At 40.9% G+C, this 17,505-nt stretch overlaps 1 protein-coding gene across 1 annotated transcript in view; it reads right to left on the bottom strand.

Annotated features, from left to right (window-relative positions):
* NPHP3 (nephrocystin 3) overlaps positions 1 to 17,505 on the bottom strand; it is a 184,240-nt gene that overhangs the window by 148,573 nt on the left and 18,162 nt on the right. The window contains exon 6 of the mRNA XM_053690853.1: positions 54 to 187. Within this exon, the coding sequence (XP_053546828.1) occupies positions 54 to 187 (134 nt within the window). The remainder of the gene's footprint in view (positions 1 to 53; positions 188 to 17,505) is intronic.

Below are 17,505 nucleotides of genomic sequence, written 5' to 3'. Positions count from 1 at the left end.
CTAGCTCACAGAAAGTGAAACAACACTATGTAAAGACATCTGGACACACTCACCCTTAAGAAGATGTCCACCTCAGCTTGGGCATCCTTTGTGTTTATCAGGTAACATCGTACAGTGTTACTCCACAGGGACTGGGAAAAGAGAGGAGTGACCTGCAGAAGGCTGGCAACAGCTGCATCCCAGTCATCTACAGAACAAAGATATTGTATTAACTGGTTGCTTCCTTCACTTCATATCACCTTTGTACTTACACATGTAACACAAAAAAATACTTTTTTAAAAAATATTTTTTATTAAGGTTCGATTCAAACTTATAAACAATAGAAAGTCAGCAATTGGCAAACAGTGAGTTTCAGAGTAACAACAAGTCATTACATAAGATAAATAACAACAGATATGAAGTACATACTTATGTTTTTTCTATAGAGGATATCAGCATATTTCCTGTATAACATCTAGCCACATTTTGGCTATTAATTATAGACATAGATAAATATTCGGGAGTAATAATATTATATATAATGAAGCTAATTGGAGTACTAGAAGTAAATATAAATTGGAATAGTAGTAATAACATAGGCCTAGATTTGGAGTTCGGCGGTAAAAGGGCTGTTAACGCTCCGCAGGCTTTTTTCTGGCCGCACCATAAATTTAACTCTGGTATCGAGAGTTTAATCAAATGCTGCGTTAGGCTCCAAAAAAGGAGCGTAGAGCATTTTTACCGCAAATGCAACTCTCGATACCAGAGTTGCTTACGGACGCGGCCGGCCTCAAAAACGTGCTCGTGCACGATTCTCCCATAGGAAACAATGGGGCTGTTTGAGCTGAAAAAAAACCTAACACCTGCAAAAAAGCAGCGTTCAGCTCCTAACGCAGCCCCATTGTTTCCTATGGGGAAACACTTCCTACGTCTGCACCTAACACCCTAACATGAACCCCGAGTCTAAACACCCCTAACCTTACACTTACTAACCCCTAATCTGCCGCCCCCGCTATCGCTGACCCCTGCATATTTTTTTTAACCCCTAATCTGCCGCTCCGTAAACCGCCGCAACCTACGTTATCCCTATGTACCCCTAATCTGCTGCCCTAACATCGCCGACCCCTATATTATATTTATTAACCCCTAATCTGCCCCCCTCAACGTCGCCGACACCTGCCTACACTTATTAACCCCTAATCTGCCGAGCGGACCTGAGCGCTACTATAATAAAGTTATTAACCCCTAATCCGCCTCACTAACCCTATCATAAATAGTATTAACCCCTAATCTGCCCTCCCTAACATCGCCGACACCTACCTTCAATTATTAACCCCTAATCTGCCGAGCGGACCTCACCGCTACTATAATAAATGTATTAACCCCTAAAGCTAAGTCTAACCCTAATACTAACACCCCCCTAATTTAAATATAATTTACATCTAACGAAATAAATTAACTCTTATTAAATAACTTATTCCTATTTAAAGCTAAATACTTACCTGTAAAATAAATCCTAATATAGCTACAATATAAATTATAATTATATTATAGCTATTTTAGGATTAATATTTATTTTACAGGCAACTTTGTAATTATTTTAACCAGGTAAAATAGCTATTAAATAGTTAAGAACTATTTAATAGTTACCTAGTTAAAATAATAACAAATTTACCTGTAAAATAAATCCTAACCTAAGATATAATTAAACCTAACACTACCCTATCAATAAAATAATTAAATAAACTACCTACAATTACCTACAATTAACCTAACACTACACTATCAATAAATTAATTAAACACAATTGCTACAAATAAATACAATTAAATAAACTAGCTAAAGTACAAAAAATAAAAAAGAACTAAGTTACAAAAAATAATAAAATATTTACAAACATAAGAAAAATCTTACAACAATTTTAAACTAATTACACCTACTCTAAGCCCCCTAATAAAATAACAAAGCCCCCCAAAATAAAAAATGCCCTACCCTATTCTAAATTAAAAAAGTTACAAGCTCTTTTACCTTACCAGCCCTGAACAGGGCCCTTTGCGGGGCATGCCCCAAGTATTTCAGCTCTTTTGCCTGTAAAAAAAAACATACCATACCCCCCCCAACATTACAACCCACCACCCACATACCCCTAATCTAACCCAAACCCCCCTTAAATAAACCTAACACTAAGCCCCTGAAGATCTTCCTACCTTGTCTTCACCATACCAGGTTCACCGATCCGTCCTGGCTCCAACATCTTCATCCAACCCAAGCGGGGGTTGGCGATCCATCATCCGGTGCTGAAGAGGTCCAGAAGAGGCTCCAAAGTCTTCCTCCTATCCGGCAAGAAGAGGACATCCGGACCGGCAAACATCTTCTCCAAGCGGCATCTTCAATCTTCTTCCATCCGGTGCGGAGCGGGTCCATCTTGAAGCAGGTGACGCGGATCCATCCTCTTCTTCCGTTGTCTCCCGACGAATGACGGTTCCTTTAAGGGAACAGCCAATAGAACAGCCAATAGAATGCGAGCTCAATCTGATTGGCTGATTGGATCAGCCAATCGGATTGAACTTGATTCTGATTGGCTGATTCCATCAGCCAATCAGAAAATTCCTACCTTAATTCCGATTGGCTGATAGAATCCTATCAGCCAATCGGAATTCGAGGGACGCCATCTTGGATGACGTCCCTTAAAGGAACCGTCATTCGTCGGGAGACAACGGAAGAAGAGGATGGATCCGCGTCACCTGCTTCAAGATGGACCCGCTCCGCACCGGATGGAAGAAGATTGAAGATGCCGCTTGGAGAAGATGTTTGCCGGTCCGGATGTCCTCTTCTTGCCGGATAGGAGGAAGACTTTGGAGCCTCTTCTGGACCTCTTCAGCACCGGATGATGGATCGCCAACCCCCGCTTGGGTTGGATGAAGATGTTGGAGCCAGGACGGATCGGTGAACCTGGTATGGTGAAGACAAGGTAGGAAGATCTTCAGGGGCTTAGTGTTAGGTTTATTTAAGGGGGGTTTGGGTTAGATTAGGGGTATGTGGGTGGTGGGTTGTAATGTTGGGGGGGGGTATGGTATGTTTTTTTTTACAGGCAAAAGAGCTGAAATCCTTGGGGCATGCCCCGCAAAGGGCCCTGTTCAGGGCTGGTAAGGTAAAAGAGCTTGTAACTTTTTTAATTTAGAATAGGGTAGGGCATTTTTTATTTTGGGGGGCTTTGTTATTTTATTAGGGGGCTTAGAGTAGGTGTAATTAGTTTAAAATTGTTGTAAGATTTTTCTTATGTTTGTAAATATTTTATTATTTTTTGTAACTTAGTTCTTTTTTATTTTTTGTACTTTAGCTAGTTTATTTAATTGTATTTATTTGTAGCAATTGTGTTTAATTAATTTATTGATAGTGTAGTGTTAGGTTAATTGTAGGTAATTGTAGGTAGTTTATTTAATTATTTTATTGATAGGGTAGTGTTAGGTTTAATTATATCTTAGGTTAGGATTTATTTTACAGGTAATTTTGTTATTATTTTAACTAGGTAACTATTAAATAGTTCTTAACTATTTAATAGCTATTGTACCTGGTTAAAATAAATACAAAGTTGCCTGTAAAATAAATATTAATCCTAAAATAGCTATAATATAATTATAATTTATATTGTAGCTATATTAGGATTTATTTTACAGGTAAGTATTTAGCTTTAAATAGGAATCATTTATTTAATAAGAGTTAATTAATTTCGTTAGATTTAAATTATATTTAACTTAGGGGGGTGTTAGTGTTAGGGTTAGACTTAGCTTTAGGGGTTAATCAATTTATTAGAATAGCGGTGAGCTCCGGTCGTCAGATTAGGGGTTAATAATTGAAGTTAGGTGTTGGCGATGTTAGGGAGGGCAGATTAGGGGTTAATACTATTTATGATAGGGTTAGTGAGGCGGGTTAGGGGTTAATAACTTTATTATAGTAGCGCTCAGGTCCGCTCGGCAGATTAGGGGTTAATAAGTGTAGGCAGGTGTCGGCGACGTTGAGGGGGGCAGATTAGGGGTTAATAAATATAATATAGGGGTCGGCGGTGTTAGGGGTAGCAGATTAGGGGTACATAGGGATAACGTAGGTGGCGGCGCTTTGCGGTCGGAAGATTAGGGGTTAATTATTTTAAGTAGCTGGCGGCGACGTTGTGGGGGGCAGGTTAGGGGTTAATAAATGTAATACAGGGGTCGGCGGGGTTAGGGGCAGCAGATTAGGGGTACATAAGTATAACGTAGGTGGCGGTCGGCAGATTAGGGGTTAAAAATTTTAATCGAGTGGCGGCGGTGTGGGGGGACCTCGGTTTAGGGGTACATAGGTAGTTTATGGGTGTTAGTGTACTTTAGGGTACAGTAGTTAAGAGCTTTATGAACCGGCGTTAGCCAGAAAGCTCTTAACTCCTGCTATTTTCAGGCGGCTGGAATCTTGTCGTTAGAGCTCTAACGCTCACTTCAGAAACGACTCTAAATACCAGCGTTAGAAAGATCCCATTGAAAAGATAGGCTACGCAAATGGCGTAGGGGGATCTGCGGTATGGAAAAGTCGCGGCTGAAAAGTGAGCGTTAGACCCTTTAATCACTGACTCCAAATACCAGCGGGCGGCCAAAACCAGCGTTAGGAGCCTCTAACGCTGGTTTTGACGGCTACCGCCGAACTCCAAATCTAGGCCATAGAGGGGAAATGGACTGTAAATGTGAAATTAGTATAAAATGTCGCAAATAATAATTTTAAGGGTATAGTTCGTATGATATATTTTCCTTAGCTCACTAAGTAAAATATATGGGTGTGGTCGGGAGATGCGAAGTTAGTAATGTAGAGTTGTGGGTATTTAAAAAATAGAAAAACAGATAAGCACATTTATCCTGTTACAATTTTGTGGTGTTAACAGTAAAATAACAACTATAACAATATTCTTACTCTTCTAGTGGACATCCAAGTAGCACTACTTTCCTTGGAGTAATCTAAGGATTAGTATTAGGTCCTTGGGAGTGTATGTATGATTCAGGGAAACATAAAATGGATACTGGAGCATTAGTGATAGCAATATACTATCATCTTATAAAGTAGGGAGTGTCTGTATATATGGTACACAGCTAGTAAATATGATGTATCACTACTTGTTTCCATAGATATTGGCAGGATCAATAGTCAAAAATATAATCAGTGACTCATATAAACTTCATTTACAATATTTAGATAAAAAAAGCCCTGGCTTAAATGAGGGTTCATACTACCTCAGCCGCTGGTAGCATGATGGCAAATACATTTAGACTCTCCTGGGGCACCTTGCAAAAATATGAGCATATGAAGAGTACAGTATCCCACAAAAGTGAGTACAACCCTCACATTTTTGTAAATATGTTATTATATCTTTTCATGTAACACTGAAGAAATGACACTTTGCTACAAAGTAGTGAGTGTATAGCCTGTATAACAATGTAAATTTGCTGTCCCCTCAAAATAACTCAACATATTAATGTCTAAACCGTTGGCAACAAAAGTGAGTACACCCCTAAGTGGAAATGTCCAAATTGGGCCCAATTAGCCATTTTCCCTCCCCGGTGTCATGTGACTCGTTATTGTTACAAGGTCTCAGGTGTGAATGGGGAGCAGGTGTGCTAAATTTGGTGTTATCACTCTCGCACTCTCTCATACTGGTCACTGGAAGTTCAACATGGCACCTCATGGCAAAGAACTCTGAGGATCTGAAAAAAAGAATTGTTGCTCTACATAAAGATGGCCTAGGCTATAAGAAGATTGCAAAGACCCTGAAACTGAGCTGCAGCATGGTGGGCAAGACCATACAACAGTTTCACAGGACAGGTTCCACTCAGAACAGGCCTTGCCATGGTCGACCAAAGAAGATGAGTGCACGTGCTCAGCGTCATATCCAGAGGTTGTCTTTTGCAAATATACGTATGAGTGCTGCCAGCATTGCTGCAGAGGTTGAAGGGGTGGGGGGTCATCCTGTCAGTGCTCAGACCATACGCCGCACACTGCATCAAATTGGTCTGCATGGCTGTCATCCCAGAAGGAAGCCTCTTCTAAAGATGATGCACAAAATAGCCCGCAAACAGTTTGCTGAAGACAAGCAGACTAAGGACATGGATTACTGGAACCATGTCCTGTGGTCCGATGAGACCAAGATAAACTTATTTGGTTCAGATGGTGTCAAGCATGTGTGGCGGCAACCAGGTGTGGAGTACAAAGACAAGTGTGTCTTGCCTACAGTTAAGCATGGTGGTGGGAGTGTCATGGTTTGGGCCTGCATGAGTGCTGCCGGCACTGGGGAGCTACAGTTCATTGAAGGAACCATGAATGTCAACATGTACTGTGACACACGGAAGTAGAGCATGATAACAACCCAAAACACACCTCTAATCACCGCCTTGCTAAAGAAGCTGAGGGTAAAGGTGATGGACTGGCCAAGCATGTCTCCAGAACTAAACCATATTGAGCATCTGTGGGGCATCCTTAAACGGAAGGTGGGGGAGCGCAAGGTCTTTAACATCCACCAGCTCTGTGATGTCATCATGGAGGAGTGGAAGAGGACTCCAGTGGCAACCTGTGAAGCTTTGGTGAACTCCATGCCCAAGAGGCAGTGCTGGCAAATAATGGTGGCCACACAACATATTAACACTTTGGGCCCAATTTGGACATTTCCACTTAGGGGTGTACTCACTTTTGTTGCCAACGGTTTAGACATTAATGGCTGTGTGTTGAGTTATTTTGAGAGGACAGCAAATTTACACTGTTATACAGGCTGTACACTCACTACTTTACATTGTAGCAGTGTTGTCACATGAAAAGATATAATAAAATATTTACAAATCTGTGAGGGGTGTACTCACTTTTGTGGGATACTGTATATATATATTATTATTATTTTATTATTATTCTTTATTTATAAAGTGCCAACAGATTCTGCAGCGCTGTCCATGGGTAACAAAGATAAAAGGACAGTACAATATGAGACACCAGACAAAATTTAACAAACAAATACAGGGGGAATTGGGGGCCCTGTTCCCGTGGGAACTTACAATCTAGATGGGTAGGAGGGTGAGAAACAGGAGGTGGGGACTGCAAAGGTGGGGATAATGTTAGTGTGGAGTTAGATGAGGGCAACTATTAGGCAAGTGGAATTCATTAGTTACTGATTTGGTGATAGGCTTCCTTGAACAAAAAGGTCTTTAGGGAGCATTTAAAGGAGGAGAGGTTGGGGGAAAGTCTAACAGTTCAAGGAAGTGCATTCCAGAGGGTTTGTGCCACACGAGAGAAGTCCTGTAGTCTAGCATGGGAGGAGGTGATGGTAGAAGATGCAAGGAGTAGATCATTGTTGGATCTTAGGAGACGGGCTGGAGTATATTTGTTGATGAGTGAGGACAGGTAGGGGGGGCTGCATTAGTAAGGGCTTTGTAGGTCAGAGTGAGAATTTTGAATTTAATTCTGCTGTGAATGGGCAGCCAGTGAAGGGACTCAAAGAGGGGTGCAGCAGATACAGAGCGTCGGGAGAGGTGGATTAGCCTAGCAGAGGCATTTAGGATGGATTGAAGGGGGGAGAGGCGGGAGAGAGGAAGGCCAGTTTGTAGGTTACTACAGTAGTCAAGCTGGGAAATTACTAGCGAATTGATTAGCTGTTTAGTAGTTTCAGCACTCTGGAAAGGACGAATTTTAGAGATATTGAGTAGGTGGTTGCGACAGGATGAGAGAGCAATTGGATGTGGGATATGAAGGACAGATTGGAGTCAAGTGTAACTCCTAGGCAGCAGACTTGGGGTGATGGGGAGATAGTGGTGTCGCCAATAGTGATAGTAAAGTTAGAAACTGGAGTAGAATTAGATGGGGGGGTAGAAGAAGCTCAGTTTCGGACATGTTGATTTAAATGGCAGGTAAGCAGTGGCTGATGTGGGAAAGGACAGAAGGAGAGAGTTCAGGGGTTGATAGGTAGATCTGAGTATCATCAGCATAGAGGGGATAGTTGAAGCCATAGTTACTGATAAGTTTACCCAGTGAGGAAGTATAGATTGAGAAGAGTAGAGGGTGTCAGTATATACCAGGGTTATAATACAATTTATTTATATTATTCTTTAAAACAACCTCCAATTAAAATGTATATACGAAACAATTGAAATTAATAATTTCCTAATTATTCCTAAATTCTTTAGATTAGTTAAGATTTATATACACATTGAAATATAGTAAGTAGAGACTAGCTTTGAATCAACTATGCAAGCTTATTCCGTTACAATATTCTAAACAACAGATCATTAAAAAAAAATAATACCTTTAAAATTAACTTTACTCACAATAATCGCCTTAAAATACCACAATAAAATACCAGAGTATGGACCGTTACCTTAACAGTGTTTAAATAAACAAACAATATACTACGATACTTCACACAAATCTTACTGGGTCTCAATAGATTTAAGATAACTTTCAGACAAGTATAATTAAGTTATTTAGCCCACAAATGATTCTATATAACTTTAATTAGAAACATTAGAAATTGGATTAATGCAAATATCCAATTTATATGCCAATTTATCTGAGCTGAAATAACTTCTTATTTAGCTACAATAAGGCAAATTCTAAAATATATATATAGCAATAACTGTAATTAATTTATGATATTAAAATACAAAATTCTTTCTAAACATTAATATTTATTATCAGTAAACTTACTACAATCTAACTAAAGCTTTAGAATATCTTTGATTTAAATATAAAAGTATGAAATAACCTTTTATATGTTATCAGATAAAATTGAAGTTCACCTCATAAATTTAAGAGAGGTATTTTTGCAATATGGATAAGGAAGTTAGGCCTAGATTTTCCAGGTCCTTATGATTTCTGCAAGAGAATCATATGAAGCTAAAGGAAGTCTGTATTGTTTAACAAAGACAGGTGGCGCATTAGGATCTGTTTGTATTCTTGCAATGTGCAAGTCTGTAGTCACACAGTCATAAGAAACCTTAGCAAAAATATCCTTGTACATCAGGAGTTCTCATAGCTGTTGGCGTTCATCATCACTGGAACGGCCATTAGCTAAAGATATTTGCTCTTTGACTATTTGCTGAAATCCTGGAAAGACTTCAGGCTGTCCTATCTCATAGGCTTCTTCCAACCTAGAGGTGAGATCCCCTTGATTATAATTTACATTGCCCCCATGACTCTGGGTATTAGGGTATTCTTGCTCTTTGATAGGCTGATCAAATACTAGAGAGGCTTCTTCAATTTTACAGATGCCTTCCTCTGAGCTGAAGGGATAAATAGACTGAATTATAAATAGTGCCTCTGGCATAGATGCAAAGGATTGTTCTATTAATTGTTCTTCAGTTAAGTATCCTTCTGGTATTAGCCAAATTACATTATTCTGGAATCCAAAAGGTGTAATAACTTGATTCCAGTAGTTCCCTTGGATAAGGTTATATCCTGTGGGGCCATGTTATGCACAATAACATGTATTTGAATAGTTCCAATATTTACCATAGGAGTATGGGTCATGGTTATACCCAGATTTTGCATTCTATGGGAGAAGCAAATTAGCGTTTCAGAAGTTTTTAATTTCTGACCTCTTTTTACCTGTAAGGACAAGAGGAATTTGTCAGCCCCAGCAGGAATTACAATATCATTAGACACCTGCATATTCACAGCGTATGGCAATTGCTTGTTTGATTTCAGGGCCGCATTTTCATCGCAAAATACTTCAGGGTCCCCTTTTAACCTGCTCCAGAGGCAAAGGTTAATCAAATCTATTTGTATGGCATATCTATGTAAGAGATCATTGCCGATATATATTTGATTATGGGGAGTATTTAAAGCTAAAAGCAGGTGCTTTGCTGATTTATTACCTATGGAGATAGATAATAAGCATTTAGCTGTAATTTTATAGCTTTCAGAGTTATCATCTAGGTCATGGACACAGTGGTCTTGGGGAGATAATTAATCACTTTAGGTTCAGCGATCTGTGCTAATAAGCCTTCGCTTATATAGCTTATATAGCTAGCTTCCTGTTTTAAGTTTAATTTGGCATACTTGGTTTTCCCAAGGTCATGCACTTGCATAGGGATAAATAGATCCTCTTTAACTTTCTCAATTTCTGCGAGGAATTGCGAATGATCTCCCCCTTTAGGGAATGTATGATCCCCCTTGTGGAGAGATATGGTTAATACATCGCCGTCTAGGGAAATATTTGCTATCTTTCCAGGCAAAATTTTAAAAGTATTACCATCTGTGCTGCTTAAGGGAGTCTGATCATCCATTTGTAGGATAGTAATTTCAGGTACAGAGTTATTCCTGAAATGAATCTCCACACCATCTGGTTTCTCTTCCACCATGTGACAGTTATGTCGGTTGCGAGATATACTGGATCGCTCATAATTAATAGGCCTTTTTACTTGTGACCAAATTACATTATTTATGTAATAAATTATGGTGCTTAATCGCTTCAGGAGATCACTACCAATAATTAAACGATCAGTTCAGCAACTGAATCCTGGCGTTCAGCACATACATAATATCTTCCTGCAGTTTCTACCATTTCACACATAAAATTAGCATGATTACATATCTGTGGGCTTTGCCACGTTTTACCTGTATTCGCCACATTACCTGATGCAGAATAAACTTCATTCTTACCAGTCCTTCCCTCTGTAATAGGGTCTACAGGATTCCTGTGTATTGCATCTGTGGGAATAAGGTTAGGATAAAACTGCAAAGGAAGACGTTTATTAGAGCTTTAAGGCTGAGATTGCTCGTCATCACGGCTAAATCATCCGTTCCTGGTATGTAGGGAGAGAACATGATTAGTATCATTATTGACATTTATCATTTTATTTGGTATATCTCTCCCACCTCTCTCAGGTAAATACTGCAGTATTTATGACTGTGCCTGTGGTCCACTGCTGGTCACTGGCTGTACCCCTAAAAAAGGATTATTAGGGTGCTGAGCCGTCAAAGCTTTACTCATATTAGTAAATAGTGTACATAATTGACTTTGTACTAAGTTGGCCCACTTGAACGGACAAGCTATTTTTTCCCATGGACCGATTTTTTGATATCCCAGGGTATTGATTCCTAGATCCTTGGGATCCCTCAGAATCATAGCTATTATTCCTATTTTTACATGGTTGTCTTTGGGGTTCAACTTGTTCAGAATTAATATCTTGGGGAGCACTATTTATTTGGGGTGTCTGGTTACCCTGAGTGTATTTTCGCCACTTTTGGTATTTATTTTTATGGGGGTACCGATTACCTTGTGGGTATTCATCTCTTTGGGGATAATTATCTATTTGTGTATGCCCCCCATTTTGAGTATATTCTCTCTGCACCTCAGTCCATGTTGGGGGAGGGGCAGAGTTAAAACTTTGCTGGGAATGCCCGTTTTCTCGGGCTACCTCCGCATAAGTTTTCTTGTTAGACTTCAAATTGAGGGGCTAGGTAACACCCTAGTTTCTGCCACAATTTCGGGGCTGGGCCTTGGTTCCTTTTTAACCCCCTGTTTATCAGACTGCTGAATAGAGTATAACTTTGTACTCTCTTTGATCAGCCAGTCCTATGAGCAGTGCTAATCAAAATCTCTAGCCAAATTCAGCTGGATGTGCGCGGGCAATGCTTCGTAAAATAAATTCACAAATTCTGAGCTTTCAAATATGGGGTAATCTTCGGCCATACTGTACGCACTTTTTAGTACAGAAAGGAATTCTATAGGGCTTTTATTGGCACTACATTTCAAACCGCATACAGCTATTTTCACAGCGGTTTTAGTGCGATATTGCCCAAACTCCTTTTTGCACTGATTTTTCGTTTCACTCCAGCAGGCCCATTTATCAAGCTCCGTACGGAGCTTGAAGGGCCGTGTTTCTGGCGAGTCTTCAGACTCGCCAGAAACACAACTTATGAAGCAGCGCTGCTCCATAACCCTGTCCGCCTGCTCTGAACAGGCGGATAGGAATCGCCGGACATCAACCCGATCGAATACGATCGGGTTGATTGACAGCTCCCTGCTGGCGGCCGATTGGAGTCAGCAGGGGGCGGCGTTGCACCAGCAGCTCTTGTGAGCTGCTGGTGCAATGTTAAATGCGGAGAGCGTATTGCTCTCCGCATTTAGCGAGGTCTTGCGGACCTGATCCGCAGTGTCGGATCAGGTCCGCAAGCCCTTTGATAAATGTGCCTGTTGGAATGAATATTCATATCCTTTAGTGAAGCAAAGAATTTGTGATGTTTACCCTCAAATACCCAGGGCAGAAATTCAATTTGTGACTGCTCACTAGTAACATTCATTATGGATAAAGCATTTTGATAGTTCTCTAAGTAGTCAATTATAGAAGTGGTTCAGTTTTTGGAAAATTTAGGTACTGCATCCTTTAAGAAAGTAATTATTTTAGGGGTGTCATATACCTTATTAGACGTATCTTGAGCTTTCCTAGGGACCTTATTTTTGGGGCTGGAGTTCCCCCTATCTGCCCTATATTTACTATGGGGAGACCCCCTACGTTTTGGGTAGCTGGCTCCGTCTTCTGACTCACTACTAGATCTTACCCCCTCATCTGAAGTATAGCACTTCTCTGAATTTATAAACTAAGGTGACTGTCTATTTGGGAAGTGTATTTCTGACCCAATAGGGGTCCTTTGATTAAATTCTTCCCTAATATTCTGCAGTTCATTTCTCATCAATTCTTTAAGGGATTTAAAATTATCTACATTATAATCATTGCTAATAGAGGGGTTTTCATTATGAGGATTTGGCCCTTTTAAACCACTTAACAACCAGAAATGCAGTATCATTATCAATACTGCTACAGTAAATACAGTTTACTATGTATCTTTTAATTGTATATTTAATATACTCATTATTACCTGATATTAAGAAACCTGTCTGGTCACATATCTGTCCCATCTACTATGACGTATCATGTATCTATAGAGACTAAGCATGAGCATACTTCAATCCCATAATATATTATAAAAAAAAAAAAAAAAAAAGAGGATATATATATATATATATATATATAGACTTCCTATACATTCAGATACCAGGTCTATGCATAACCTTAAATCTATACAATATATCTATCTGATGTATATATCCATACAATTCTACTTATAATATTTTAAGAGATGTATTTAAAGTTATCTTTCCCAGTTATATAAATATTTAATGCATAACCATATGATATGACTTAGGTCACACCATGCAGGCAATCCTGTATCAGCATCTATTAGCCCCATCTGGAGCCCAATCTGTCCCTTAGATTAAAAAAAATTCCTTGACAAAGGGGCGGAGTCCCCGAAAGGCACGTCGGAACCAGTTAGGACGCCAACACCTGTTCTTACCTGTGCTGTCTAAGCCATTCTGCATGCTAATTGTTAACGGCTTCTAAGACGGAGGAAGCGAGATGGGAGTATCATGATTGCGGTCCATTTCCACACTCAAAAACACGCCGCTGACAAGTCTCACAGTAGTATCACATATACCAGCACTGACTGTTACAGGTAACACTGTTTATCGCTACTGCTCTGTTTTGCAGTGAAGAGTCTACCATTTGAATACAAGGTACTTTAAACCGGCATCTTCAGCTAATCCCCATGTTTGGGCTGTATATTGAGCATATGAATGTGATTTTGCATGCTGTGTTAGAATATTTACCGTGAGTGAAAATAGCAAAGGGTGTGAGGTTGGACCTGCAGCCTGAATTTACCTCGCTTCTGAATATATGTCTGTATCTTATAACTGTGGCCGCTCATATGACAGCTTGAATTTTCTTTTGTGACACAAATAACACGGATTACAAATACCATCAGCATTTACAAGTATCCTGGGTTTATTATATGACACCACACGCTATAAGTAACCGGATTGAAAGTTCTTAAATTACAAAATATCCGGATTCAAATGTGATGACTGTGTTTCATTAACTCTTTCAATACATTGGATACAGTTTATGCTATTTCTCTTCCAATGATGAGAATTATCTTGTGTTCTCTCGAAATTATATTGTCACATGATGTCTGACAGGTTGTGTGACAGGTGCTGTTGTCCTTCACTCCCTGGGGACGCCCTGGGGGTGTTTTTCTGTTCTATTAATTTTTTTATTTTTGTTTAATGGTACAGATGTGTTTGGTGGATGGGGTTTGTGTGGATATGAATGAGCTTATCTCTGGTCGTCTCCTGTTGTTATCTAAGTAATGCCAGATTGACTACATAGTGTGAAACAATTAAAATTCTTTGTTGACAAACTTCCAAGACTCATTGGCTGGAATTATTCAGTATTATATTATTATTGAGTCATGGACCAGACTCTATCCCGTGCCTGAGCATTTTACATTTATTGGGTGGTGCGGTCACTTTTTGAGTATTATAAAAAATATATATGTTCCCTATATAGTAGTATCAGGCATATTGATAGGAAAGATCAATCCATCCAAGTGCGTATCTTAGTCCCTAATAAGAGAAATAACAAAAAAATATAGCGGTATGTACTACACCATATTCACTAACCAATAACCACAAGTCAAGTGTTGAAAACTGTGCAGTGAGAAAGGTATTATATAATTAGTTCACAAACTTGTAAAATCATCTCTTGGATCCAGCTAATAGCCTTCATACTGTTTAAAAAGATGTAGGATAAGGCGGAATCAGCCTCTTAATTTGCCCACAGTTTGTCCGGCAGGCTGTGAAGATAAGTTTGGCTGTGTAGAGGGCCGTTAGCCAATTCCCCTTCTACTAGTATCTGTTGCAGGATAGATACTAGAATGAAGAGGGCCCATAAAATTAATATGAAGCCATTTGGTAACAATAGGGTAATCTCTCCAGTTTGTCGCCGCATTCACTGTCCCGGTCATCTCTCTCATGAGGCCGGGACTGTCCTTTTTTTCTCTCGCCTATTGCAGTGGGTGCTAATACAGTGATGCAGATGTCTTTAACAGCTGCCATAGTAGCACCTTTCAACTGAGTCAACCTCAGTCAGGGTTTTTCCCTGTTGTGTTTGCCATGTGCTGCTGGCAGCCATTTTACTCACCTCTCTTCCTGACTTGGTGCATTGTGGGGGATGCTGCTCACTTCCTGCACTTCCTTTTATGGCCAGACTGTTGTGCATCATCCGTGTGAGATAGGATGCAGTCTCAGAATTGTGATGTCATCATTTATTATTTAAAGGGCCTCTGTTCAGTATGCTTTGCCTTTGCATTGTCTGAGACCTGTTTGTGAGAGTTCCTGCGTATTACCTGGCTGCCTGACGTCCTTCCTGGTTCCTGATCCCTGGCTTGTTCCTGACTCTGCTGTTCTCCTTGTTCCTGATTCCGGCTCGTCTGACTATTCGCTTTGGCTCCTGACTCGGCTCGTCTGACTACCAGCTCTGGTTTTGACTCCGGGCTTGTTATTTGACTTTTGGACATTTTATAATTTTTTGCTATTAATAAAGGTGTGATTATTTTTGCACTTCTCGTCTCAGTCTGATTCCTGGCACCCTGACATTACGCAAAGGCCATGAATCCTGATGCTGCTAATTATCCACCTTTACCTGCCATCATTTCCAGGATGGATGTACACGATCACCGCTTGGATCAATTTGCACTAGCCCTGCAAACCCTGCTGACTTGCACTGCACATTTGGACCAAAGTGTCCCGCATGTTATGGCTGCTCCTGTTTCTGCTGCTGCATCTTTGCCTACCAGGAGCATGTCCGGTTCTCACCTCTACCTCAGCGATATGTAGGCGATCCTATTCAGTGCAGAGGGTTTTTGAACCAGGTGGGCATTTACTTTGAGATGTTACCTCAGGCGTTTCCCTCTGACAGAGCTAAGGTGGGATTTCTCATCTCGTTACTCTCTGACACAGCTCTTGCCTGGGCTAATCCCTTGTGGGAGACTAATAAACCTGTGATTTCAAATTACCCTGAATTTGTGGCCTCCTTTCGAAGGGTATTTGATGTTCCGGCTCGCTCCTCCTCTGCTGCTAAACGACTCATGTCCATTCAGCAAGGTACAAGATCTTTTGCTCAGTATGCTATTGAGTTCCATACGCTTGCCGCAGAGGTAGGTTGGAACAATGAAGCCCTTGTTGCCGCCTTCTTTCATGGGCTCTCTGATGCGATTAAAGACGAAGTTGCTGCCAGAGATTGGTGTCTTTTTTTATCCTAATTGACATCAGAGAGAGGCCCTCTTTCAAGGAGCGCTTGCGGAAGCCTCCTGTTCCGTTGTCTCCTACGTGTTCGTTCCCACCCATGCCTCCCTCTCCTCCCATGCCTCCTGGTCCAGAGTCACCAGGTACTGCTGAGCCGATGCAGTTGGGATTCACGCGTCTCTCCGCGGCGGAGAGGGCCTTTAGGAGGAGGGAGGGGCTTTGTCTCTATTGTGGGTTACAGGGCCAAGTTTTGAAGTCTTGTCCTACACGGCCGGGAAACGCTCACACCTAAGGTCCTGTCGGGGGCAGACCTTGGGTGGTTTATCCTTGTCCCCGGAACCGCTTAAGGAGAAACCTTTGGTCACGGTTGTCCTTTCCTTGGTGGACTCCTCCATAGTCACTCAGGCTCTTGTTGACTCCGGTGCTGCTGGCTATTTCATTGACAGTGCTTTTGTATCAAAGCACTCCATTCCTGTTTTGCCTCGGTCCGTTCCGCTTGCTATTGAGGCCATTGATGGCAGGCCCCTTAAGCCCGCACTCGTTACTCACAAAACTGCTCCGTTATCCATGGCTGTTGGGGCTCTCCATTTTGAAACCCTCCAGTTCCAGGTGATAAACTCTCCGCATTTTCCAGTTGTTCTGGGTTATCCCTGGCTCCAAAAGCACAATCCCAGTCTCGAATGGCGCAGGTCCGAAATTTTGTTGTGGTCCCTGTAATGTATTTCCACTTGTCTTCGGAAACCAGTTAAAGTCTTGTGCACTTCTTCGGTATCTCAATTGCCAGAGGAGTACCGAGAGTTCTGAGACGTGTTTGACAAGGTGCGTGCTGGTACGTTGCCTCCTCACCGGTCTTACGATTGTGCCATAGACCTGCAACCCGGAGCCATTCCTCCTCGGGCCGGGTGTACCCTCTGTCTGTTGCAGAGAATTGTGCTATGGAGGAGTATGTTGCTGATGCTCTGTCCCGGGGGATCATCCGCAAATCCTGCTCTCCTGCAGGGGCTGGCTTCTTCTTTGTGAAGAAAAAGGGTGGCGAGTTAAGACCATGTATCAATTATAGGGGTCTTAATCGTCTTACCATTAAGAATGCTTACCCTATTCCGCTCATTACGGAACTCTTTGACCGCCAAAATATCCGGATTCAAATGTGATGACTGTGTTTCATTAACTCTTTCAATACATTGGATACAGTTTATGCTATTTCTCTTCCAATGATGAGAATTATCTTGTGTTCTCTCGAAATTATATTGTCACATGATTTCTGACAGGTTGTGTGACAGGTGCTGTTGTCCTTCACTCCCTGGGGACGCCCTGGGGGTGTTTTTCTGTTCTATTAATTTTTTTATTTTTGTTTAATGGTACAGATGTGTTTGGTGGATGG

This window comes from Bombina bombina, chromosome 8 (genome assembly GCF_027579735.1).
Source record: "Bombina bombina isolate aBomBom1 chromosome 8, aBomBom1.pri, whole genome shotgun sequence".
NCBI classification, from domain to species: Eukaryota; Metazoa; Chordata; class Amphibia; order Anura; family Bombinatoridae; genus Bombina; species Bombina bombina.
This window is presented reverse-complemented; position numbering and strand designations above follow the sequence as displayed.